This window comes from Vidua chalybeata, chromosome 3 (genome assembly GCF_026979565.1).
Source record: "Vidua chalybeata isolate OUT-0048 chromosome 3, bVidCha1 merged haplotype, whole genome shotgun sequence".
In the NCBI taxonomy this organism is placed as follows: domain Eukaryota; kingdom Metazoa; phylum Chordata; class Aves; order Passeriformes; family Viduidae; genus Vidua; species Vidua chalybeata.
Genome location: NC_071532.1, coordinates 15,839,950 through 15,866,985, shown reverse-complemented (window position 1 = coordinate 15,866,985; position 27,036 = coordinate 15,839,950). Strand labels below are relative to the sequence as shown.

The window sequence follows — 27,036 nt, the reverse complement described above, 5'->3', positions numbered from 1 at the left end:
CAAATTGCTCTCTGAGGCTGACATGTAGACAGACCAGCAGCAGACATCTGAGTGGAATGGTTTCATTTTCATGTTTTAGCAAAAACCAAGATGAGAGTTATTAAAGGTGACAGTACTAGAAGCCAGTTTCTTTGGCAATATCTGCACTTTCACCTTTTCTAGATGTCATTATGTTCCTCAGCCTATTAGTAGTTTGCTCTCTGGTACTGTCACATTTGCTGCTTCTGTCATTACAAATCTTTCAGTCATTAGATTTATAGCAAAATTATTAGGGATTGGAGGGAAAGACATGGGGAGACAAAAAAAGAGGCTGAGCAGGAGAAACAGAAGTAGTAAGTTACTTTATTAGAATACAGGTGGGCTGGTGGCTGAATAGCTTAACTGAAGTTTTTGTGTAACAAAGCAGAAAACTTTCCATCAATGTGAATGCCAGAAATACCTCTGAGTTCTTGCTGAGGATGGGGAAATACTTAGTGCCTTAGAGCTAATATATTCTCAAGAACCTCAGAAAGTAAGTCTTACATAACTTTTGTTTGGGATTTTTAGGATTTTCAGTGTGTAAGATTAGCTGAGCCCTTCAAAGGTTGGTAGGTTGGTGTTCCCAGAAAACAAGGTTTTCTTCTATTTAGGAATTCTGTAGATTTTCTGCACCTCATTGCACCTCTAGGACTGACTGTGGTTGCACCTCAAGCTCCCCTCCAGCCAAACCTACAACTCCCAGTTTCAAAGCCGGGTGACGCATCCTCCTCGCTTTCTGCCCTGCTAACTGATGCTCTGACTTGCAGTGCCTGATGTGCTGGGCCAAGGAGGAGGAGTGGTGCACCTGGAGCAGTCCATGTTTCCCAGGCTAGCTCTGGGCTCCTGCACCCTGCAAGTGCATGTGCAGCTGTCCCACGCACACAACATTCGGTTACGTGACTCGGCACACGGAGTTTCATCTACCGGAACAGAAAAAGTATGAATCTGACCTGACATCTACTCTTGACTCCCTCAATAGACATTTTACACTCTCAAGAGGTACATCATACCTATGTGGGCTTTCTCTTGACTACCTAAGTACACACTCAGAGTCCTTCACCACATAAACCAGTCTTCTACATCACTGTGAAATTACCTTTGCTGCAGAAAAGTAATGATTTAAGCAGCTGGGAATCATAGAAAGGAGGAATAGTGAGAGCAGAAAAGGAAGTTACATCTTTGGCTTAATGAACATTTTTAAAGACTATCCCAGGCAGAAAAATATTTATTTGACACTATAATTTTGCAGTGTAAACAATCATTTCAGATGAACTCATGCTAAAATATAACCTCTCAATTTTTTACTTCTCTTTTTTTTTTTTACTTTTTTTCTTTTTAAAATACATTGGAACATTTTCAGAAGGCTGTGTATAAAAGTATGGAAACTCACAGCTTGTGGGAGAGAACACTGATTTTATCATTTTCTATAGAAACATACATGCACAGACAGAAGCCAAGTCACTGAAATAGTTTGTGACAAATGGATCTGATCCAGAAAAGTCTATGTAATTAGATTAGCCTTTGGCCTGGCAAACACTTCATAAAGTTCTGTTAATACAAAGTGAGAGAGCTAGTAAAATAAAGAATTTATCATGGGCTGAAATGGGAAAAAAACCAAAACAACCCTATTCTTTTTTAATTTCACAGCAGTGAATCTGCTGAATAAATATGCTTATTGGTTAGTCACAATAAGAGTGTTAAACTACAAATGCTCAATTAACAATCTCCATATTTTTTAGAGCAGTATTTTAAAAATCTTTACAGCTCTCAGATGAGGCATATCTCCCTTCCATCATGCACTGAAAAAATGATTGTTAGTGGCAGTTGTTGTTTTTATCTTTCCCATCAGTTTGTTCAGTGTTGTTCATCTGCTTTTCTAGTCTGATTTAGAAAATAAGATGACATATAGGAGTAGGTTATGATCCTATGACCTGAGGAAAACAGCCTGAGCTGTGGCATAACAGATGGGTAAGAGAGCAGAAGCTTTGGCAGAGCACAGCAAGGACCCACTTCTCCTCCTATTCCTCTGAAGGCAAAAGGAATTCTATCAGTGGCCTCAGTGGCAGCCTTATTGGGTCTTTGAAGGCTTTTGAAAAAATCCCCCTTAATTTCTGATTACTGTTCTCTGTAGTGTCACTGGAAAAGTATGCATCTTCTATCAGTGCAAAAGATGGCTCCACATGGAACTTCTTTTCCCTACAAATTAATATTATAACACTTTTTTTGTCACAATGTGGCTGTGAAGTACAGCCTTGTCCATTATACAGCATGAGTCTGTTATGAATGCAGACAAAAGGCACAGTAAGTTAATGCAATAGTTTACCTCTAGACATCTGGGTTCACACCCTCGCTCAGACCGTCTGTAAAATTGAGTCCGTAGTCCCAGAGGACTCCTTAGCGCACCTCATTCACAGTATTCACAGTACTCTTGCATGTTTTGGCAGGTTTCCATCTCTCTCCAGAAAAGACTTAGGACAGGAATACCATTAGAGCTTTTCCAGGTGAGAAATGAAGAGTGCTGATAGAGAGCTGCAAGAAAATTGCTCAGGCTCTGCTTGTGGTAGATGAATAGAAATATCACCAATACCATGCAGCATTTTTTATGCTTGTTTGTACATTTACACAGTGCCATTTGTTCCAGACAAGTACAGTTCAGCACCTTTATGCCTTCTCTGTGGTAGTGGGTTGATCTCCAGTTGCAGAGGGGAGTGGTAGAGCAGCTTTGGTGGGCACATGGCATCCAGTCTAGGTCAGGGCAGCACACGTCTATGCCTGAATGATACTGTAAGGAAGGTGAGATCCTGCAAGTCCTGGGATTACTTAACATTTACTCTTTCAGTAATTTAAAGAGTAATTTTGCAATTTGATGATGAATAAAATTACTATGCTGAGTAATGCATTACTTTAAAAAATCCATAGAATTTATCAGGAGATAGTCATATTTAACCCAATTATGTCTTGGATTTATTGATTATCAGATGCTGAGGGCAGAGAGATTAACTTTTCATTTCAAGATACTTGAGTATCTTGCCAAGTAATAATGGTATGTACCTAATGAGTCACAGCAACTTGAGTTGTATATAAATGTGAAATGGAATGGAGGGAATCCTTGAAGGCATTGAGCACAGGTTCAGCTGCAAGGACATCAGGTAGATCCATGCAAACTCATGTACATGCCTGTCTGTAACAGGCAAAAATTAGGCCAGTGGTCTGTACCATCCAGCCTCCTGATGCCTCTATCAAAGGCCACTGCCTGGTGGATTAAAGGACATCTTGAACTCAGTTGTAGACTATGAAGCAGCATTGGCTGGGAAAATCAGGGGGAGGATTCTTTACTAATGGTTGTGGACAATTAGGTGACATGGTTGTAGGAGGTTTGATTCTTTATGCAGTAGTGAGTATTGCATATTGAAGGGAAATGCTTTCATTAACATTCTTAGAGTTACTTCCCCTCCTTGATAATTCAAAGGGAATATGGGATGTTAGAAATAGAGAAGCCAGCTTCATCTCCCTGCCATTAACAAACCTTTGCCTACTAAAGTTCCCAGTATTTCAAATTCCCAATGTACGGAGAGTAGCTGAACTCACGATGTCATATTTGGGGGAATTGTATTGCTGGCTGTACTGATCAAGTGTTTGGCCACCTGTAGATTTTCTTCCTCCTCTTCACCAAGGGCATCAGCAGAGTCAAAGTACTTGTCAGTGTTGAAATCCTGGGAGAGATGTTCAGCACTTGGGGCAATGGTGGTCTCCAGCCAGCCTGGCTCTTTGTTGAGGAAGAAGTCCAGCCCCTGATTCCCAGCCCAAGATATGGTCCCCTTTCCAAAGAGTGTCACTGATGCTCTTAATATTTTCCTCACTTGTGAGACCCTGACTTTTTGGGGTTACTGTGACAATGATCTTCCTTTCTTACTTTTGGACATTCCTAATAGTGAAAGCTTTACAGCCTGAAATGATTCCACTAATATCCAAGAGTTCAGTTGACTGAAACAGGTCAAGGTCCTATGATTATCTAATCTCTCTGAAAGATGATGTGTTGATAAAGCCAGTGGCCCTGTTTTGAATTTTCTGTGCACAAATATTGACATGTATTAAAAAAAAAAAAAAAAAAAAAAGACCTACCTGTGATAGTATAGAGAGCTTGTTTACTTCTCCTCTATTCTTTTGTTCTTGTGCAGAAACTATTTGCAAAGGGTTAATAATGATTTCTACATGCTTTTCTAGGTTTATATGTGAAAAGCATTCCTACTTTTTTGTAGAAAAATGTAGATTTAGAACAGCATGCCATGTACGTCTACAGGCACTTCAAAATTTTCTGCGCAACAATGTGTTGACTTTTAGGCTGGATTTTGGGGTATCTTTTTTAGAAACAAAATTCATTTTGCTTCATGCTAAGATAATTTTTTTTAATAGGAAAATGTAGTGTATGTATGTAGACTTTGCCCTGAATATTCATTTCTAGAGAGACTAATGAAGTGTAGATTAACTCTGCAAAATACATGTTACACTACTTAAAAAAATAATTGTGTGATTTGAACTCTTTATAGATATCAAATTGCTTAGTCTTACTTTCCTCAGTTTTATGGAGTCTAGTGTAAATATTTAAAAACTAGTTGATTTTATTGTTCAGCTTGGATTTTCTTAACTTTTTCAGCATTTAAGTGTTTAATACATACCCAGTAAGTAGGTCTGGTTCTACTAAAGCAACAACTTAGTTTTTAATGTATTTTTTTTGTTTGTTTTAATGCCTATATTTCAAGATAGCTGCTCCCTGTCAGGTTATGCTAGTTGCCAATATTCATCTAATTGGGTTATTTAAAACTGATGGTTGAAAGTAGAACCAGTGATTGAGCTAAAAAGTAGCTGAAATTTTTTCCAGTCCATTGTTGCTTGGTTGGTTTATTTTTTGTTTTGGTTTTATTTCCTCCCCGCACCCCCCCCCCCCAAAAAAAAAAAAAAAAAACACAAAAAAAAAACCCTACTCTATAGGTATGGAGTATTTTAATTTCATATTTATTTTTATTTATGTAATGCATCCTATAAGCTATATTTTCAAAGTATTTTTTAAAGAAAAAGTATTTTTCAGAGAAGAAAATACTGTTTTATCAACAAAGACTTTTTAAATTAATCCAGAATAGTTTCAGTATTTCTTGGAAAATCATAGACTTCCATACTTTTTATTTCTATTCAAATAAAACAAAATTTTTGTCCTGAAAAAATAGACATTCGGAGTTTTGAGTCTTTAATGTAATTGAAAGTCGTCAAGTTAAAATGTAAATTATTTCCTGTAACCAAAAGAGCTTCAATTGTATATTTCAACAAGATACAGGTTTTCAGTTTGGGTATGTTTGAGAGCTCTTCTGTTACCCAGGGAAAAAAAAGAAGACATTTTGCAAAATATGTTGCCTGATTGAGTTTGGCATTTTAATTTCAGGGCAAAAGAAGCTACATTGTAGAGGTTGAGCAGAACAGGCTTTGTGTTCATCCCTGGCTGTTGAGGGAGACAGGACAATGTTTCCATGCCTTTGTGGCATGTTTGTTTGCAGCAGCGAGTTACACAAGTGAGTGACTTGGCCCAGCTGTATCTGTGTGGTCTATAGGACCATAGGATCCAGAATGGCTTCTTTGCCTACAGAATCTACAATTTCTTAAAAGGGCTGAGGTTTGTTTCAGTCTTCAGAAGTATTTAAAAGTGATTGAAAGTTTTGGGTTCAAGTGGATTTTTCTTTGAGGCTCATGTTAATACAGCAATCAAGATATAATCTGCCAGGTATTAGAAATTTCTCTCCTGTCTTAGGCCTACAGAAAGTCATAGCATACTGAATCAGCAAATAAACTACCTCTTTCTAAAGGAAATCATGGGAGAGCCAAGGCAGCTGATTCACAGAACAGAGTCCTTGTAACATATTCAGGCATTGGTGTACCTTGTTAATGGTAGAAAAGTTTCTGCCAGGTGAGCTAGTAGGAGGGATTCTGAGTTGTTCTTATCTGGAAGTCACTGTTGATTAAAGGCATTTTCTTCCTCATGCCTTTGTCCATCTGGTTACTTGCAATGTTTTGGAGTACATTTCAGAGGATGCTGCAGTCTGTGGATGTTCATGCAGTAAGAGATGTAGTAAATTAGGCTTACTCTGCACGTCAGTGAGCTATACAGAAAAGATTTGAACCATAAACCACAACAGTTTGGAAAGACTTATTATAATGTGTCAAGTCAATAATTCACATTTTAGAAAAGCCCAGAGATTAAATTTACAGTTTGGATTCATTTTACAAGCTATGAGACTATTAATCAGGCCTATGTAAGGTCTCCTAATGCAGTTTTATATAATCTGTATGTTTATGTTTTGACATGATGAATTGTAACATCGTAATTAAAATAATATTAAGAGGTTTACTGAATCCCACAGTATCCGAGGAGATCCGCATTTTCACTCCATTGAAAATGTGCCTTGTTTTATCTTATTGCACACAGAATGGGGTAAGTCCTGAAGCACCTTGACAGAGGCTACATTTCTTAAAACATCTATACAAATTGGTACAAATTAATGACAGAATGAATTTCCTTTACATTACATGCCATACATTGCATACATTTTCTTCCTATATGCAACATTAACCTTAACAAAACTTGTATTGAATATTTGCACATGTCCATTCACCTGCAGTCAGGTAATTTAACAGAATTCTGTGCAGCATTTAACAGAAATACAGGAAGAGGAGTGGTGTACGCAAAGTAGTGTGTGAACATATTACCAATTATTAGCTTTATCTTATGGAATAATTGGACTCAAAATCTAGATGTAAATATACTCAAAGTTGAGATGCACAGATGTCCATAGATCTATATCCCAATTTTTCATTTGTATAGCAAAATAGTACATAAGAAAGAAAGATACTTGACTGTTGAATAGTTAAGCACAGGGCTGCATGGTTTGCAGCATTGACAGATGAGTATTGCTGCGAGAGAAGTCCTTAAAAAATGAAGGAATAAAGTACAGCTTTAGTAATGGACATCAGGTGATAAAGGCAGCTTTAGATATGCAATTAAAAACCCAAGTTGTTAATTTTTCACCCTAATAATTGTCATAATGCCTGTTACTGTACCTGAAGCTTCCCAACTGGACAGATTTGTGTTCCATTCTGTCTAAATGTAGTACTGTCAATTCCAGGAACTATTTGGAAGGTTTTATATACTGAAATAAATGAGGAAAAACCATAATTTTTTTAACCAAAGTTGATCCAAGTTAGGGCTTTGGCTCCACCAGTGAAAATCTGAATACTGTTGTGGTTGGCGTGACTCTGATTTGGATTCTGGCCCACTGGCTTTCTGTGCTTCTCATGTTTCATACTGGTGTATATGATCAGTCTGGCTCAAGTCATTTCAAGACATAACCTTTTCAGATTTAGAAGTATAAAACCATCCTTCACCAGACAGACAGGCAGTAGATCTGTCTTGTTCCCTAATACACAACGCTGATTTAGGATCATGTTAGATGTGAAGTTTGAATATTTCATCAAATTTCCTTCTGTGCTACACATTAAAAATGACTCTGTAAGTGTAATTTGTTGTGTTACCTTCTCCCTTTTATCATTCTGATATATTTTACTTTGCTTATTTGTTATGCCTATACTCTAATCTGTTGTGGGAAGATGCTTTTTAATTAAAAAAAAAAAAAAAGTCATCATCACCCTCCCCCCCATATTCCCCTTCATTAATCTATTTTGTGATGAAACCTTACAAGCATCAAAGAACGTTTCTTTCCTGATACTAAGCTGCAGTAGTGACAAGCATGGAGGATGAATTATCTTAACATGAAAGATCCCTTTGTGCTCAAGAAAAGACTAGTTGCTTCAGTTATTTGTGAAACCTGTGCACCGACTGCTGCTTTTATAGCCATTTTCTGGCATGCCATGCCACCAATGACAAATAGCAGTGTCACCACAGATACTGTCATAGGTGGAAAAGCACTGTTTAAAGAGATGGATTTAGAAGCAGGTTAATTGGTGTAATAGCTAGCGTTATCTCCACTAGTGTCAACAGAGCTGCAGACTCTGCAGGAGTTGTTGCCCACCGAAGGCACCAAGGCAACCAAACTGGAAATCTTCAGATTTTAGAGGAAATGAAACAGTCAGCTCTTCACCCAACTCAGAGAGAGAGATGGAGCTACAGAATTGTGATCTGCCCACCCCCATCGAGGTTCTCCACTTGTTCTTATTCACCACCAGATCACTCTTTCTGCCTGCATCAGAAAAGAGAAATCAAATGGCCAGTGTAGTTTAATCTAGCTCAAAGTGAAGCCTTCTTAAGCAGTTCCTAGCTGATCAAGAGGCTGATCTTTAGACAGTAAGGTTACAAAGCCATTGCAGTCCCCATCCTGCTGCATCCCAGGTACAATGAAAGGAGCCTTGCTTGGATATGTGCAGTCCAGGATGAGATTATTCTTAGCTATTTAAATAACATACTTTGAAAACTGATTACACTGTACTCAGGATCTGACACCTTTGCCACTTAAAATTAAAGTTTTTAAGCCGTGTAGAACTAAAGAAAACTTCATTAAACCTCTATTTTCATAATCTTGCTCATGTTTGTGAATTGTGGTTGTAGCCCTTAACTATTGCTACTCTATATATTTCTGGATAAGAAATATCAGCAAAGGAGCTGGACTTACTTTGTGCTTCCTTTTTAGACCATTTATTAAGAAATGTAAAAGCTTTCCAAACCAGTAAAAACTACTTGTTCCTTTGATACATGCTGCACCTAGATATCAGGAAGAGATAAAATGCATACTCATGTCTTGGTTTGTAATGTTTGCCTGATTACCTTGTTAATCTGAGATTTTGAAACTCAAATACAAATGCATTTTCATGTCTGTATTAAGCAGCTCAGCCTGTCTGGAATTACAGTGAGGATTGTTTTAAAGGTGCACTTGGAAACCAAGTTTAAAATAATCCTGTATAACTAGCAACTTAGGGACAAAGTACTATTGTGGCAGAGTTTTACTTTAACAAAACTCTGGTAAAGCCCATTGCCCTCATACTCAATAAGTCCTTATTTTATGGAAAAATCTAGTTATACTCAGTATAAAAAAACATATTTTCAGGACTTGACAATGTATGTTTTTATAATTCCTGTGGACAGCAGCTGCAGGCTATCAGCCTGGACCCTTGATAAATGATTTTGACATTTCCTGCAGACACTCCTCCTGAAAAAGGCTTTTCTATTTTTTCTCAAATGTTGAATTCTGCATTATTGATTATGTGCCATTCATTAAAGGCTGCTACTTGCTAGAAGAATTACACAGTTCCTAAGTTACACACAGCAGAATGAATTATTCTGTTGACAAATAGCAGTATTAAAGGAATGTTAAGGTTGCATGGTTTAAGCACTCAGAAGTTAGAAAATGGCAGTTGAGGTTGAAGATGATGGAAATTTTGCCCAAATTAAGATTGCAGAATTACAGCTGAGGGCACGTAGAAAGCCTACTAACAGGCACTAGATATTCATTCTAGGGCAAGTGTTTGGTTACTGATCTATTCACAAATACTGCTGTGGTTTGTTGCAACATTCAACAAAGCAGCAAACAGTGGATGAAACCATGTGGTAGGGGTCAAAAGGCAGATGGCTCTCCGCTGGCTGTTTCTCATTGCTATAGAGTTGCATTTATCAAGGAGGAGGGTCAGTGGCAATGTTATGCTGTCATACTGCAGCTGAGGGTAAGAGAAGTTAGTGGCCCTCTGTGACATGAGAAAAGTTCCATTTGTCAAGATACTGTTTGCATTTAGTTCCCATCAGGGGCTCCCATTCAGTTTATTTCTATTGTTTTGTTTGTCTGCCTCTCTGATTTGGTATAATTTTTGTTCTGTTTATGTTTAGTACAAAATAAAAAACCACAGGAAAGCAGTACACTCCTGGTATCTTGGTTCAGTGCTAAGCAGACAGTAGCATTCTCATTGCCTGCATACCAGGATTTCTTCCCATGGGAACACAGGATGCAGTGGAGATGAGCTGTACTGTACCTGGAGTCAGATGCATGCCCAGGAGTCTGCATCACAGAGTAATACAGAGATCCTTAGAACCAGCACTGTAGACTTGGCTAATACGTGTCTAGGTTTTTTCAAATATGTAAGAGCATCCTTGTACCACCAGAGGCTGTGTTTGCTTTTAGGAACAAATTTGCTCAGATATACAACTTCCTTGGATTTTATTTCCTTAAGGGGTAAGCGTCAGGCTGTAGTGCCTTCTAGAGGCTACTGAAAATCCCAACATGATATTCACTACTGGTCAGAAAACAATGGAATGTTAGGACTGGGGAAAGCATTAAAAAGCCCAAAGTCTGAGAAGCACAGGCAAGCAGAGCCTCAGCAACTGGTTCTGGAAGAGCTGGGAAAGGCAACTTCATGTCTTGTATGTACCCAGGGAAGAATTTTGTGGGGCAGTTCTCACCCCACCTCCAAAAGGACTGACAACATTCCACAAATGGCACTATAAACATACCCAACCTCAGTAGTGTTCTCAGTGGGCTGCAGATTTGATTTAGACTACAAGCTGACTCCTTGGAGCCTGTGGCCATCTCCTGATAGTGTGTGTTCCTCCCAGTTTGCATCTTGATAGCATGCAAGTGGCACGTGAGCCATGCAGGTTTTGGCAAAGCATAGTTTGGGAGGGAGCAGAGGGATGCCAGTGCAGCCCACCACAGTGGGAGGCTCACGGGCCAGAATGTTGGATCACTGTTGGAGATGGAATATTACGGAGTTATACGAGCCTTCAGATGCATCTTGTATGACCTTGTCTTCTATTCTCTTGTTCCAGGTACAATAAATAATTCTGGTTTTTTTCAGGGAATGCAGAACCAAGCCCAGAAAACAAAAGTCTGTTGCAGGGATTTCTGTTAAGGCTCAAAAAACAAGCACTTTTAATTTGAGATAATGTATAGCATTACAAATGGATCTCATTAATTCTGAGTGGGTGCTTGGGCTTTGAAGTTATTGTGCCTCCCTGTACCACTGCCAAAGATATAAGCATGAGGGTAGCATTAAATAGGATACAATGTGAAAGAAAAAGTAAATTTAATATTATGTTTATGCCCTTGTAAATGTTATAGCCTACAGTTATGGGATAAGAAAGGGAAGAAACAGAGTTCAGGCAGTCTGTTTAGGTAAAGCACACTTTTCCTGGGATCTTAGATGACCCATTTACTCTTAGGCTTTATTTCTGCCATTGAAAATTAGGAATAATTGTAAACATATGTCTTGATCCTGTCAGAAGACTGCAAAGCCCTAAGGGATCTTCAGGTGAAATGTTCACTAGCAATATAGATCATATCATTGCTTGGACTCAGGTCTTATAATTTCCTTGTTTTCCAAATTTAATTTTATTGCTGGTTGTTCCTAACTAAGGCCTAATCCTTATCTCATATACTTGCAGATAAATGAGGAGTTATTGCTGAACTCAACGACACTATAATGTATTACATTCCTCACAAAAGCATCTAGCTCTGCTCCTTGAAGTTTCTACTGATTGTTTCATGCAACATATAGTGCAGGAGGCTGTTCATATTCCTTCTGGAGACTGGATTTCTCCTCTGAATACCTAAGATATTACCTAAGATATCTCACCTATATTGCCTAGTATGATGATTGTACCCCCTTCCATTTATATAGACTCTCTTTCACAATGTGGCCCGGTGCTTTATTTGGGATTTTCCCCCTCACCATGAATTCCCAAATTTCTAGTCAGAATGATCCCTTTTATTTACTGTCTGTCATTACCGGCTGCCACTCTAAAGTTTTACACATCTTTTTTTCCACACTTATATGCATTAAGCTGCAATTTTTCACTTCTGGCTTGATTTAAATAATGTAAATCCTTCTTGTGTGATTGTATTGCTGCTTGTTATTTATGGTGCCATGGTGTACACTTTTATGTGCGGACTGGGGAATCTTCTTTTGTATGCAGTCATGGAGATCATCTTTATAAATAATGGAAAAGCTTACAATTGTGATTATACATCTCTTTGCAATAGCTGTGTATCCATTTTTCTCTAGCACTGAAAAGACATCTCAAAGACATGTGAAAGGGAAACTTTGTCTTTTATCTCCACTCTTTCCACAGAAATTCTTGTTTCCTTAGACAAAAAAAAAACAGAACCTTGTTCATCTTGGAATTCCTCATCTCCTGAGAATATATAATGTGAAGCCCTCAATGCCACACTTTCTTTAATTAGTGGTAAGAGGACCTGCTGCTTATATGACCAAGCTGCTTATATGACCAAGCTGCATCCTGTGCACCTCTTCCACAGCTTCACCAAAAGGGAAACTGGGGCTTTAAGAAATAATATAGCAGACATAATTATCAAGGCACGTGCTTGAGATATTGCTACTGTTGATACTGTTCCTCCTTTCTATCAACAGCAGTCCTTGTGACAGCCGAGGCAGTTCAGTCATGTTTTGCCGGACGGGCAGGTTTCTAAGAGGAAGCTTAAATAAGCAAAGCAAGGATCTCTTCAGTCTTTCTGCACAGGATAAGAGCATGGCCTACGAGAAAGAGCCAAGTGACTCACCATTGCTGTCTCCCTCCTCCCCAGGGGGCTGATGGCAGCCTTATGCAGGCAGCAGGAATGACAGCAGCCTTGTCATCAATCACTAGAGCAGAGAAGTTCCTTTAGAGAGCCTGCCTTGCTGATGCTGCAAATGTGTTTAATGGGTTTGGCTGATCTGTCTGTAGGATCTGTAGATATCAAGCCGGGTTGGAATAGAACAGAGCAACATATGGCACATCACATGCTTGGAAGGCCACTCCTGCACAGACTGAGTTTCTTGTATTTAACTTAGAGACTGCTAAACATGGCTAAATTGTGCAAGGACCTGTGACTGTGGCTTAACGATGACAGGCAGCTCAGCCCCACACAGCCTCTTGCTCACTCTCTCCCAGTAGGATGTGCAAGGAATCAGAAGGGTAAAAGGGAAAACTTGTGTGTTGGAATAAAGACAGGTTACTAGAAAGAGCAAAAGCTTCATGCACATGCAGAGCAAAATAAGGAATTAATCCACTACTTCTCATGGGCAGGCAGGTGCTCAGCCATCTCCAGGAAAGCAGGGCTTCCTCATGTGTAATGGCCGTAACTCTGATCATCTCCCTCTTTCTTCTTCTTCCCCCAGTTTTATATGCTGAGCTGCCATGTGGTGGGGGATATCCTTTCAGGTACTTGGGGTCCTCCAGCCCAGCTGTGTCCCCTCCCCGCTTCTTGTGCACCCACAGGCTACTTGATGGTAGGGTGACATGAGATGCTGTAAGGCCTTGACTCTGTATAAGCTCTGCTCAGCAGTAACTAAAATGTCCCTGTGCCATCAACACCATTCCTATCATAAATCCAGAACACAGTCCCATACCCCAGCTACTGTGAAGGAACTAAACCTGGTACAGACTATAGAATAAATTAAACAGGAACAGGGAATATTCCTGGGCACTGGCACTCAATCATTGCATTGTTAACAAGGTCCCTGGCATGATGTTGGGCACTTGTCTCTCCCAAACAATTCCAGGCATGGCTCTTAAATTAGCATGGGCAAGGGAGCATCTTGCAGACTGTTGGATATGGCCATATCATAGCAGAGGACAAGAATTACAGGGAAAGCTGTCAGTTCTCCATTTTGTACCAGGTAACAGTTTTTATCTTGTTTAATCTACTACATAGATACCGTGTGTCTAAAGATACCTTTGGAAAATTTGTATTAAGTAGGAAGAAAGGAGAGGGGAAAATGCTCTAAACAATCACTGAAGTGAAGCGAAAGATATGCTTGATTTTGAAAGGTACCAAGGCAAAAATGAGATCTTGAAATTCATGGCAGTGAACTATACTTGTCCTGTGCACAGAGAAATAAATTCTCATCAGAGTGGGGGAACCAGAGTAAATTTTTGCAGTAGTGTGTTGGAGCCTTAAGTAAGCATCTGCTCACTGTAGCAGTAGGCAGTGGGTGCATGCTTACATACCTGCTGATCCATTGCTGCAGGGAACACAAGATGTGCCAGCTGATCCCATGTTGTTCATGCTGGGATTGTTGAAGGCTGTTTTGGCTTGTTCACCTCTTATGAAAATGCCACTCTCAGTGATGTTTAAAGATAGTCTCAAGAAAAAAAAAAAAAAATCCCAGCACATGGGCTGAGTTAGGCTGTTGTTGGTCCCATCATAAGTACAGGTACATGAAGAATGTCAGAAGCTAGGAAAAATCCTCCTTCTGCTTGAGGCAACACACAGGCTACCCAGTTATGCAGTTCTGAAACACAGACATACCTTAAAGAGATCATAAGGAAGCAGAAGGAAAGCCAGGAATCCAGTCTGTGTGTAGGGAGCATTAAGAAAAGACTGTTTTACATGATCGGATGATCCTCACGTCTTTGGTGCTTCATTGGGTTTTTTGTTTGTTTGTTTGTTGGTTTGGTTTGGTTTATTTTAATTTAGTTTTTTTTGGAGTAGAAGAAAGTTGCAGTGCTCTCTGTTAATTTAGAATCTAGTAAATACTGAAGTAGAAATGTTAGAGCTGAATGGTTGGTCTGATGCATATGCTGGTTTGAGACAGTTGAGTGTTGGTGCATTGTCTTTCAACTGTACCAAACCATAGTGATAAACTCAAAACTACTGCTGCCACAAACAGTACAGGAAACCACTGAGCTGTGCCTGAGCATATTTCACACCAGATTTTACTGAATTATTATTGAAGTTGCATTGTCCAACTGAAAAAGTGTGCAATCATGATAAGTGCACATTTTTTGAATAACATGATTGGTGTTTGGATACAGTGTGCAGCCACTACTTCCCATTATTGCTAGAAGTCCAAATTCAACTGCTGTACAAGATGGGGTTGATGAGCTAGTAAAGTTTTAGCAGTTACACAGGATAGAAACAGAGGAACTGTGGTAAAAAAAGAGGAGACCTACATGCTCTAACGCTATTGCTTTTTCAGTTATTTTCAGTGCTTTTCCAAAACATCAGTATCAGTAACAGCCATTTCCACCAACAAGAGTGAGCAGGCCTATGTGTTTTCTAATTTGTGCTGAAGCAAAGCACTGCTGAAGCCTAGGAGTGTTACCTTTGAGAAAATACAAAGAGAGGACAAGGCCTGTTTGCACATGCTTCCTGACCAGGTTACACTGGCTCATCTGAGTTTATTTGTTTGTCATTTTTTCTAAATGTGATCATATTTCCATTAAAGCAATGTCCACTCTTACAACCCTGCATTTGTTGCATTCTGGGTCAGTCTGTTTATCTTGACTTCCTAGATTTCATGTTAGCATGAACAACTAATTGTCTCATAATCTGTAAGAAAAATCCTTTAACATACTTAACAGGTGGTTTCATGTTGTCTGAGCACAGTAGAAAGGCTTCAAACTTTACATCTCTCATGCAAAAGCATGTATGTGCACAAGCGTATGTGATAGCCTAGATTTTCTTGTGCTGTAGTACTTTGTGGCTGGTTCCAGCAAAAATGCATGCCTCACACCATTATTTACAACTGTAACAGTGAGAAATTACAAAACCTACTCTTCATTAACCTCCAATAGGGCTATTCCTGCAGCCAGTGATTGCCATTACATTGATGGAGTGCTGAAACAGCTCAATAGTCCTGGCTGGCCTGTCTCTCCTGTGACTGCACTGCAGCTCCTGCCTCCCACCACTACCCAGAGCACATCCAGCAGAAGCTGCTCAAATGATTGATGAGAAAAGCAGCTCATAAAGGCAAGCACAGTGCCTGAAGCAACAGCTGTCTAGCCGTGTCCCTGCAGTAATTAGATAAATGAACCCCAAATGAAATCTTACAGGCAAGAGTAGAAGGAAGTTATAAAATCCCCAGTGTCAATCTCTGCTTGTGTTGCCTCATCCCAGTCTGTGTTTGTAGCTATTGGTGTGTGATACAGATTAGACACAGCTTACCTCTCCCACCTCCCCTGCTCATTTTGCTGCTGGTCCTGCAGACAGACCCCTGTGGCCACAGGAGACATGGCAGTGTCAGGGGCTGGACTCTGCTTTCTTTTTTTTATTTGTTTGGCACCAGTTCTACTTTGCAGAGTGTGCTGAACCTTTGTCCTTCTCCACAGAGTATGAATGTAACAAAAAGTCCATGACGGGTCACAAACTGAGTTTATCTGGGGAAAATCCTGCAATTAGCAAATTCCTTCTTTGAGAAATAATAGGTGTGTTTATGGGATGCATTAGATAAAAAAGGAGAAAGAAAAATGGCTCAGGCAACTGAAATTTTCATAGAGTTGATTAAAAGTTTGATGCTTATTTTTACAGTACAGTAGTATAATGATAATACAGCAATTCCCTAGGTTTTCTCTTGATGCTACTGAATGGTACCCATGAAGGAACCCATCAGTGCCAATAAAGAGAAATTTATGAAAAAAATAGATTTTTATATATATTCAGAAAATGTATATGCTTTGAAAATGGTGTATATAATTGAAATACATGCACATATATGTGAAATAAGTACATAGACAAATATACAAAAAATCCCTCAAAACAAACAAAACAAAACAAAACAAAACAAAACAAAACAAAAAAAACCAAAAAACCACAACAAAACAAAAAAACCACCCAAACCTGTTGAGGAAGCCTGAACAGGTGAACTGTGATTCTGCTTTTATTTGTGACATTTCACATCTGGAGTAATATTCAATGACTGTAGAACTCATGTAAGAACAAGTCATGTCTTTGAAGGCAAGAACTGCAATGCAGAGAAGTAAATGGGGGTGCTGTTGGATTAAATAGTTGTCCAGTGAAATACAGTAAACTCATAAGAGAAAACACATGAAAAAATGCTACCAGCATGAGCAGAACTAAGAAGTGAAGTTATATCCTCTAAAAGGCAGTGATGCAGAATAAATGACCTTTTCTTTTATTCTGTCTCTCCACTCCTAAACTAGAGTAATTCTTGCTGACTTCAGCCAGATTTGCATGGGTATAACATTAGATCAAAATTAGGCCCAGGTTGTTTGTTTTAGCAAGAGCACATGTCTCAGGAGGTTGCTTTCATGTTTCCCCATAGAAACAGTCAGAGGTGCATCTAAGGCTGGGCACTGCCAAGACCTGATCACTGGAATTCAAACGAGACTTTCTGGCAGATTGAGTGGACCCATTAATTGCAAGAGGTATCTCTGAGACGCTTCAATTACAAGAGATTAGTGGGAAACTGTAGCAGTAGACTGAAGGAGTAATGACACATAGGAAGTGAAGCAGAAAACCTTTCTTCTTTTTAAAGAGAAGTTCAATTTGTACTTTATTTAAATATAAATTGCAAGCATAAAGTATTAACATTCTTAAACTTCACTCTTCAGTTAGTTTCAAATTAACCATACTGTATTTCTGAGTTCCCCAGAGCAGCACCATGATCTTCAGCCTGCCTGTTCCTTAAATTGAGCTGAAGTCTTTTAAGTCCAGTAAGTTCCTGTGCTATCCCCATAGCTGGCTGAGTTACATTTGCCCATCCTTGTGCTGCCTCTCCTGTGGTGTGGATTTTCAGGGGCCAACACAAACTCTGAGCCTCTCCCTGCTAATCCCCCAGCTATAAATTGCATGAAGGACTGTGAAACAGAAGAGCAGGAAGCTGTGGTCTCCCATAATTATTACTGCTGTTAGTTGATTTACTCTTGTCATAACCACTATTGGGAAATGCTTTGCCTGAATTCTTGGATTTAGGTTACAAGCATAATAATGTTTCATAATGGGTGTGGAAAAAATGGCTACTGCCAGTTCTTTGAGGCCAGGCAGTGACTGAATCTCTCAGTGTGCCTGGCAGTGAAGTAAGCTGTGACTCTGCCTCCTGTACAGGTGGAGCGTGTGAAAGAGACTGCACCAAAAGCTCAGTCATACTGCCTTCAGACAGAGCCATCAGGAGGGGTCCTAGATCCCCAATCTTGGGCTGATTCCCAGACCACAAGCTTACCTTTCTTCTCAGAAGACATATCTGGCTCAGATGTTTTAAAATCTGTTTTGGTCTGCCTAGTTCATTGTGCCACTGTTACATACATAGTTCTGAATGTGTTTCTCAGGACAGAAGTTTGCTTGTTTTGCCTGCCCATTGGGTTTCTTTTAGAGTCACAGTTCCCATGGCATATAGGGGACATACAGTCTGCACAGATGGGATCTAATTGTTTTCTCAATTAATGTAATGTAAATCAAGAGTAATTTGAAAGGATTGCACTAGTGTGAAACTGGCCTGGAAGATATTTAAGTGCCTACAAATTACCAGTGAGTTCAAATCATCTATTGTTACTACTTGTATTCTGTGTCCATGACACTCATGTGCCTAGCTTTATTTTTGCTGGCATATATTTTTGCTGGAGACTGTCACACAGATTTTTGTGTCTGTCCATGTGTGCGCTATGGAATTTGGGCCAGGCACTGTGCTGCCCAGAAAGAGCATTTTTATTATACTTGGAGCAAAAAGTATAACTTTAAGCAGCCTACAATGTAGACACCTACATCTCAGGTAAGCTTTTAAGATGCCTGTGGTGTTATAGAGAAAGCATGAGGTATTTGTGGAGTTCATCTGTTATAAAACAGAACATGCAAATTCAGTGCTAGAAATGTTTGTTCCTCTCTATTGCCCGCAAAGGGGCCAGACAACTGACTCAGATGGAGACAGCTCCTGTACGCTGATCTAAAAGGAGGTGAGCAGAATTACCTTTGATGTGGTGTCCCAAGAAACACAGACATCTTCATGATGAGTAAGAAGTGGTCCAGCCATATCCACATATAATGAATATGATATTCCTCTGCCCTAACACATATGAACGTGGTCTTTTCCAACCTAAACTATTCTAGGATTCTATGTAGTCATGGCACTTAGGGACATGGCTTAGTGGTGGACTTGGCAGTTATATGTTAACAGTTGAACTCAAGATCTTATGGAGTTTTTATCCAACCCATGTGATTCTGTGATTCTGTGAACCATTACGTCTCAAAACAAAAATCCCTAAGGCACAGAAGTACAAAGGTTTATGGCAATAGGAGTATTTTTCTTGAGAAGTGTCTATATTTGGCAGTATTGAGGAACAATATATGCTGTTTGACAGCTCCTGGGGCTTCTGAGTTGGGCACTTTTTTTTTTCCTTAATAGAGGTTAATTCCAATTATCTGATGCTAGTAAATTTTTAGGATTTCAGTTGTACTAGTATTTTACTCTTGGGAAAGAGGAACCTGATGCCTTATCTTCTATCACTATAGCTGTTGGAAGATAGGAGGATTTGCATTATTCCTTCAGTAAGAAGTGGCAGGTATTAATCTGATTTTGTATGAACAGGTTTAAATCCAGACCCATGCCAGTGGTATTATACCATAACAAAGCCAGTGTACCTGCTTTTAAAACTGCATGCCCATACAGTTTGGGTCCAGAAAGAATTCTTAGACTGCCTAAGAAAGGTTGTTAAATTTCACACACTGTCCATTCTCCAAAACACAAAAAAACTTAGCCTGGAGTATTCTGTTAACTCTCCTTTGCACACAAAGATAAAGATTGTGATTTCACAGAAGCCAAAAATACACATAACTTATAGGGAAAGAGCTTTCTAAAGCAAGCAAGTATTTTATTTAAAGTAGTTGGAGAATAGCATTTATTTTGTTTTCCAGCAGATCATTCTAATACTCATTATATTGGTATCTACTTAAAAATGTGGGACACAGTAAAAGAAAGCCAAAGGCATATGAAGTTGAAAATAGGAAAACAGCATAGGATTGATACTGCCCTTTGTTTTCTTGCTCCCCATAGATTTATAGTTGTATTCCCTTCCTTCTCTGCTAACTTGATCAGTGCTTCCCTTCCGATCTTCCAGGTGACCTAGGGCTGGAATTAACAGACCTTGCCGAGTTCATGTGGACTGACGGGGTGTGTTGGCTGCTGTTATCCTCAGCAGAAGTCAGCTCTGCTTAGGGTTGGGTCCAGAAGAATGCCTTTGGCAAGACATTAGAGGTGGCTTTTTACAGTTAGAGGTTAGGTTTCATAAGCAGTTCAGTTGAGCAGGAGGAGAACACATTCCTACCCAAGCAGTATCTTTTGTTTTTTCCTCAGATAATTGTGTAAAACTGAAATTGTGTGAGCAGATTTGTGACCATTTCACCATTTAATGACAACTTGTTTGCCAGGTTAAAATACTGGAGTCAAACTACCCGTTTAACTCACTGTCATACAGAGAAGATCTCACAGAAATACTGAATAATACCAGTTAATATCTGGTCTCATTCTATTGTCTTCAAAGGAGTTGTGTCAAAAATTAATTTTCCCAGATTTTACTTCTCAAAGTAGCTGATTTATTTGCATGCAGGATGAGCTTGGGCCAGCATGAGATGACACCTACATACAAAGAGCAGCAGCCTCAGTGAGACCAACAGGAACTGCAGCCCAGTTTCTGGGGTTACAACCTCCTCCCGGAATGCATCTGCCATTCCAGCAGCAGATGTGCTCCCACCCTATGCTGACATGACCCTTTGTGGTCACTTGCATGCTAAACGTGGGTGGGTTTAATAGAAGTGACATTTGATTTAGGAGCATTAACATAAAAGTTCTGTCTAGTTGGTGTGAATGCCAATCTGTTCTAGGAGAAAGTTGTGCAGGTGTGACTAGAACTGGCAGACAGGTGATGTTCGCCCTCTAAAGTCAGGAGCTCAAGTGCCTGCTGGTGGTGAATTTATGGGGAAAACCAAAGCTAGATTGATTGTCATCAGTTTTACTTACATCTAAATTGCTTACCAACTCAACTAAAGATACAGCATAACCTCATTAAATCTATGAAGATTTATTTTTGTCTCAGGAATAACATCTTATTATGTAGCTACTTAATGAATTGTGAGCTAACATGTTTTAACAAATCTTTTATTGCTTATTATATTCTCTCCCTTGATGGTAATTTCAAAATCTGACCATTAAAATGAGACTCTTTTCACAACTCTTTGATGATGGCACTCAGAACTGTGCATTTCATCTTTGCTTTTGGATTAGAATTGTAAAGGTGTAAATTATAGATCTGCCTTTTATGGGCTCTTATTGATCAGGCTGTTTCGTAGAAACCACAGCAGTTCTGAAAGCTTAGCAGCCTAGAGTATCTTTCAGCTTTCTTAATTGGGCCACCAGGGTACACTTAATTTTCAATTTATATTGAGAGCAAGGCAAGGTGATGTAATACTTCCTCATTGTACTTGAGTAGCATCAACACTAAAAAACCATGATGTGCATTGTAATTCTCAATACACAAGTTCTTGTTGAAATAGACTGAGAGTTCTGGCTTCATTCACTTCATAGTTTAGGACAAATTCTGCCTAATACTTCCTGTGTATTCACTGACTTTCACTGAGACACTAGCTAGGAAAAGCAAATATGGTTTGGTCAAGTGCAGCTGGAAAATTCATTCAACGTAGCAGTTGTAGAGCAACCAATGAAACTAATGAGACTAATGAAACGTGCTTATCTTTTGTGTGTTTGCTGACAGGTCAAAGTCATGGTGCGCATTTCTTCCACGCTTGCCAGAGACACGTCTGAGTCCAGCTCTTTCCTAAAAGTTGACCCCCGCAAGAAGCAAATCACACTGTATGACCCACTGGCCTGCGGAGGTCAGAATGCTTTCCAGAAAAGGGGCAGCCAGGTTCCACCCAAGATGTTTGCTTTTGATGCAGTTTTCCCTCAGGATGCATCACAGGTAGGCCCTGTATGACTGGAAGAGTTATCTAAGCAGCAGTGTGCACCAGAGCCAAATTTATTTCTGCTGCAGCAATAGTACTTTCAGTGGACTTCTACCAGGGCTGAATTTGGTCTGCCATGATCATCAATAATGAATTTGGTTTATTAAATTTTTGCTGAATAATGGTGTGTTTTCTTTATTCTCCAGTGTAAAGAATTTCTCCTAAAATTATACATTCAATAAATGTGCTAAATGGTGCCTAATAGGAACGTCCTCAATATCAACAAGTTACTGTGTATTATAAAATATTACTGTTGGGTGTTTACAAAGATGTGATCAGAACTACAGTTCTCTAATGCAGTCCTCTATTAACTAAGGGATCAAGGATTATTTTTACAGTGTTATATTGTACAGTTTGCAATAAAAAGATGGAGATTTTAACCCACAGGTCTTTATTAATGAGTATATATTCAGGTTTCTTACCTTTATTAGACTTTGGTTTGATGAACTATGTTACCCAAACGTCATGAGGACAGTAAAAGAGTAAAATAACATTGCAAAGTATAATTAGAAAACAGTCCTGTAAGGATGGCTCTGTATTCATAAACCAAACAGAGCTAGGACACAGGGCCATCTAAAGTACTGTCACATAATTGTGTCATCAGGTCACTCCCTCACCCAGTCCTTGTCCAAGCAGCTAGCAGCTTGCAGACTAATGCCTGGATGCAGTTCAAGGGACTGGCCTGTGAACAGTCCCTTTCTTGGCCCATTTTATTTTCTGTTGTAGAGATAGTCTAGAAGCAGCCGTGAACCAGGGTGAATTTACTTGATGTGTTGTCAAATGTAAAGTGCCTAAACTTTGAATTCTGATTGAGTTTCATCCACTGTTGTTAAGCAGTTGCTGTAGGAGCACTGTCAACCATTCAGCCTGCTTAACCTTAAATCCAAGAATGCCTGGGGTAAATTTCTGTGTTGTACTTAAAATACTGCTACAGTCTTCAGAATGGAGTCTACTACTGCAAAAAGCTGAGACGATTCATAATAATGTTGGGTCACCTAGCTAATTCCAAAGAGGCTGTTTGTTCCCTTTACATTCCTTACTCACATGCTAGTGGAATTGAACTCAGTCCATAATTGGGCAAATAATTGAGCCTGCAAAAATTCCTCAGTGTTGGATTATTTTTTAATCAAAACTGTATTTTAAAATCCCTTAAATAGGTAGTTCTAACCAACCAACTACGGCCCCTTACAATATGTGTATTTTTTTAACTTCACAAAGGATGTTGATGCATCAGCAAATGAAACTTACTTGATCCAGAACAAAGGTCCTGCTTCATGTGCTTACACAAGTAATGTCATTCCTATCAACAGCACAGGTTGTATGAATGGGATAAAGAGGATTAGATTTTTTGATACTTCAATATGGTATCTGAAGCAGGGAAGACATTGCTACCACTTTCCGGTGAAAATAATGATTTTCCTTGTTATTGTTAATGCTTTTGTTTTCTTTCTTTCCTGTTTTTTTATTCTTTTTTTTTTTTTTTTTTTTTTTTTTTTTTTTTTTTTCCCAACACATGTGACAGGCTGAAGTATGTGCTGGGACTGTGGCTGAGGTAATCCAGTCTGTGGTCAATGGGGCAGATGGCTGCGTGTTCTGCTTTGGTCATGCTAAGCTTGGTTGGTATTGCTAAATTTCCCTACTCAAGCAGCAAAATGAATATTTTTAACGCAGGATTGCTAGTCTATTAAGTTAAGGAAAACAAACTTTTCTTTGTCTGTGTTTATTAATTGTATTTGAAAGTACCTGTGCATGATCTTGTGCTACATCTTCACCTCTTGCTTACACATTTATTCACTTTTCTTATTGTGTAAATGTTGGACAGCATGCTCTTTGGAACAGAAGTTACCTTTGAATTATTGCTTCATTTCAGCCCTTAAATATTATAGCAATTTTGTCTTTCATTGTCTTCAGTTGTTAATGAATGGTCCAACTGTGATCTACAGTTTTCCAAATGTGTTTGGTGTTGGTGAGGGTTTGCCCAAATGCCACTTTCATCAAGCTGTGTATAATAAATATTCACTCAAGTACTTGATGTTTGTGATGGCACTCTTATGGAGTGTGACTGGGCACTCAAACAGTTTGATTTATACTCCATTCCCTGATTAGACAGTTCACTCATTACTGGCTTTTTTCTACTGTGTCTCCAAAAAATCTTATTCTAGTGGTTAACTGTTGCTGATGGATCAAAACTCACACTTTGGACATGCTTCAATAGCATTTCAGGTATTCATGGAAGGACAATAAAAAGAAGAATCATCATCATTAATACACTATTATTTTTAAATAACTGGATTTCGAGATTAATCATATGTTTTGTTCATGTTTATATAATTGTATTTTGGAAGTATTGTCTTTTGAATGGAGAGGGATTTATTGCATGTGTGCAATGATCTCCATTCTTTACTATCTCAAAGAACTGCAGATGTACACATATAACTTAAAAGGATAATTCAGTTTTGCAGGTGGTAAAGAAAATCAAGCTGTATCAGGCCACGATTATCTCAAATTATAGGCAACAAAACCTGGAGAGCACTGAATGCTGCAATGCAACCAGGTCTGGTACAATGAATGGAGCAAGTTGATGTTCCAGTTACACCAGATGGCCCCTCTGGACCAGGCAGGAGTGACACTAGGATGAGCTTTTAGATATTTAACTCCCCTGCCAGACACAACATTGCAAACGAGATGGAAAAGGAAGCCACTAGATAACAGGCTCTCACAAGTGCTACACATCTTTAGAGAGGTATCCTAGCTAGGCTTTTGCTGAAGCACGAGTTGGGTCTCTGCAGTTGCTTTGGTAACTGCACCACCTCCGTTCCACAAACCATGGACCTACCCAGACCTTGACACAGACATGTGCATAGAAGTATTTTTTTCACTGATCTTTCCCCACATAGATTCATAAGAAATAAAACAAGGTAAAGAAGCCACAAGTACTTGCCTGAAGGGATGTATACCTTTATCATTTGGCTTATAAATTTAGGAGCTTTAGGAAACTCATCTAAAGGCATTATATGTAGTGACACCTAAAGCAATTTAAGATAGTACTCTATGTCTGTTCTTAATTAACAAACTTTTACAGCAAAAAAAAAGCTGGAGCTATAATTGCAGAGTTAAAAAATACATAACCAGGGGATGGTTTTGACCCAGATTAAATATTAATTGTAGTGGACCCACTTCTGCACCAAGTGATCACATATACCTGGTTGGTTTTGGTTTTTTTTTTTCCCTGAATGAAGTTACATCTGTGTGATTCTGGGATCAGAGATTATGTCAATCTCAGCTCCAGCATTTGAAATACAATCTAGTGCTTTGATGTAAAATGGTATTGAACAAACACTTATAGTATTCAAAGCAGAGGTTTTTAGAGACCATGGCACTCCTGCTCTGCTCAATTCCCTCCATGATTCAACCACATCAGATGCTGCAGCATTGTAAGGTGGGGGCCTGCCTTGGGAAAGGGAGATGTCAGGGGAATGCATGAAGTAATGATTTTTGAAAGAAGCTCAAACTTTCATCTGCATTTTCCATGTCCTATTTGTCTACCTGCCTATATTTTCCCATTGCTGACTGTCCTTGTTGTAGTGAAGTTATTTTCATGAAAGTTGTGAAGGATAACCTCTCTTGGCAGAAGGCTGCCAAAGTCCTGGGAATGATGTTATATTTTCTTCATCCCCCCCATTCCTGACAGGGAAGTCATACACCATGATTGGGAAGGATGATTCCATGCAAAACCTTGGAATAATTCCTTGTGCCATCTCATGGCTATTCAAGTTGATTAATGAACGCAAAGAGAAGACAGGAGCACGCTTCTCGGTCCGGATTTCTGCAGTGGAAGTGTGGGGAAAAGAAGAAAATCTGAGAGACCTCTTGTCAGAAGTGGCTACAGGCAGCCTGCAAGATGGCCAGTCCCCAGGTGTCTACCTTTGTGAAGACCCCATTTGTGGCATGCAGGTGAATCCAAGATTAATTTTACACTGAAACAAGTAAACATGACTTTTTTGGTTTCTTCTGGAGCTATTGAGATGGTTCAAATTCAAGAGCTACCCAGAGCATAAAGTTTATAGACTTGACAGTGTTTACTTTAAAACATGCAAGAACTTCATGACCTGCAGCTGCAGGGCCATCTGCTCTCCTGGCCTAAATATTTGTACCTCTGGTATAAGTGATATAGAGCAAGGGCTTGTGTTCATAGAATAGAATAGAATGTGAAAACATTCAGAGCAAACAAAAATTCACCTCACTCTTAAAAAAAGAAAAATGAAACAAAAGGGTGTTCTCTCTTTTGTAAAACAACAACCTAAAATATTTACAGTACTGCATAAATTTCTGTAGGCCATTAATATGGCTGTTTATTTCTTTATAAACTACATTATTTATAGCATTTGCATTAGCAGTTTTATGGAGCATTAATTGCTACTTATTAATTGCTGCCAAGAAGTAAATTCCTGAGCTGGGCAAGTCAATAAAAACTCAAACTCTTCTCCGGTTTGGAGTTTTAACAGGAATGAGTAACTGGCTCATCTATTTTCTGGGTAATTATGACAAATTCTCAGCAGCCCTATTTTTCCCCCTTTTTTTGGTTTGAGGGTAAGAGGGACCTATTCTTTCATTTTGCTGTTTGTGAGGGAGTAAATCTGTTTTTTGTATGAGTAGATGAAGAGGGAGCAAAAGAAGGTGATGGAGCTTGAAAACATTCTTTCATCCTGAAAGGCAAAGGCTGCTTTTGTCAAGAGCCCTGCTTACTCCAGGATGGGGAATGGAGGGAGAAGGGAACAGACCTACAGGGTCATGTACCCTGTATCCACCTCTAAGCATCTAGAGATCATGACTCACATCCACACAAGTTGTGAACTGTGAGATTTTAAACAGCAAGTAATAAATTTTGTGCCTTATCTCTTTGTGGTTTAAGCTTTTAGGCATACTTAGGTCATATTTTCCATTCTTTTGCATTCTACCTAAGGACTAAAAAGTTGTGTTTTGATTTTAAATAGCAATTAGGCTCTTCATTTTCACTTAACTCCTGACTTTAGCGTTTTATGAAATACGTACTATATCACAAAAGATCTCACCCTCTGGTATCCAGTAACCAGTGCAGTCTAGTAAAAATGAGAGACTCGAGTCTGAACAGTTCCTGCTGGGGTGATGGATGGCTCAGTTAAGAATTCACATATGTATGTTGCACGTGTTGCATAACTGTGTCACAACCAGCATCTCCTTAGAGCCTAATTGTTTATTGTGTATGCTAAGGTATTTTAGCACAATAGCAATAATAAAAAATATTCCA

The 27,036-nt window shown here is 39.1% G+C and overlaps 1 protein-coding gene across 1 annotated transcript in view; it reads left to right on the top strand.

Annotated features, from left to right (window-relative positions):
* The window catches only part of KIF26B (kinesin family member 26B), a 269,683-nt gene that overhangs the window by 188,088 nt on the left and 54,559 nt on the right, over positions 1–27,036 (top strand). The window contains exons 6-8 of the mRNA XM_053938124.1: positions 21,500–21,706; positions 23,272–23,365; positions 25,441–25,703. Of these exons, the coding sequence (XP_053794099.1) occupies positions 21,500–21,706; positions 23,272–23,365; positions 25,441–25,703 (564 nt within the window). The remainder of the gene's footprint in view (positions 1–21,499; positions 21,707–23,271; positions 23,366–25,440; positions 25,704–27,036) is intronic.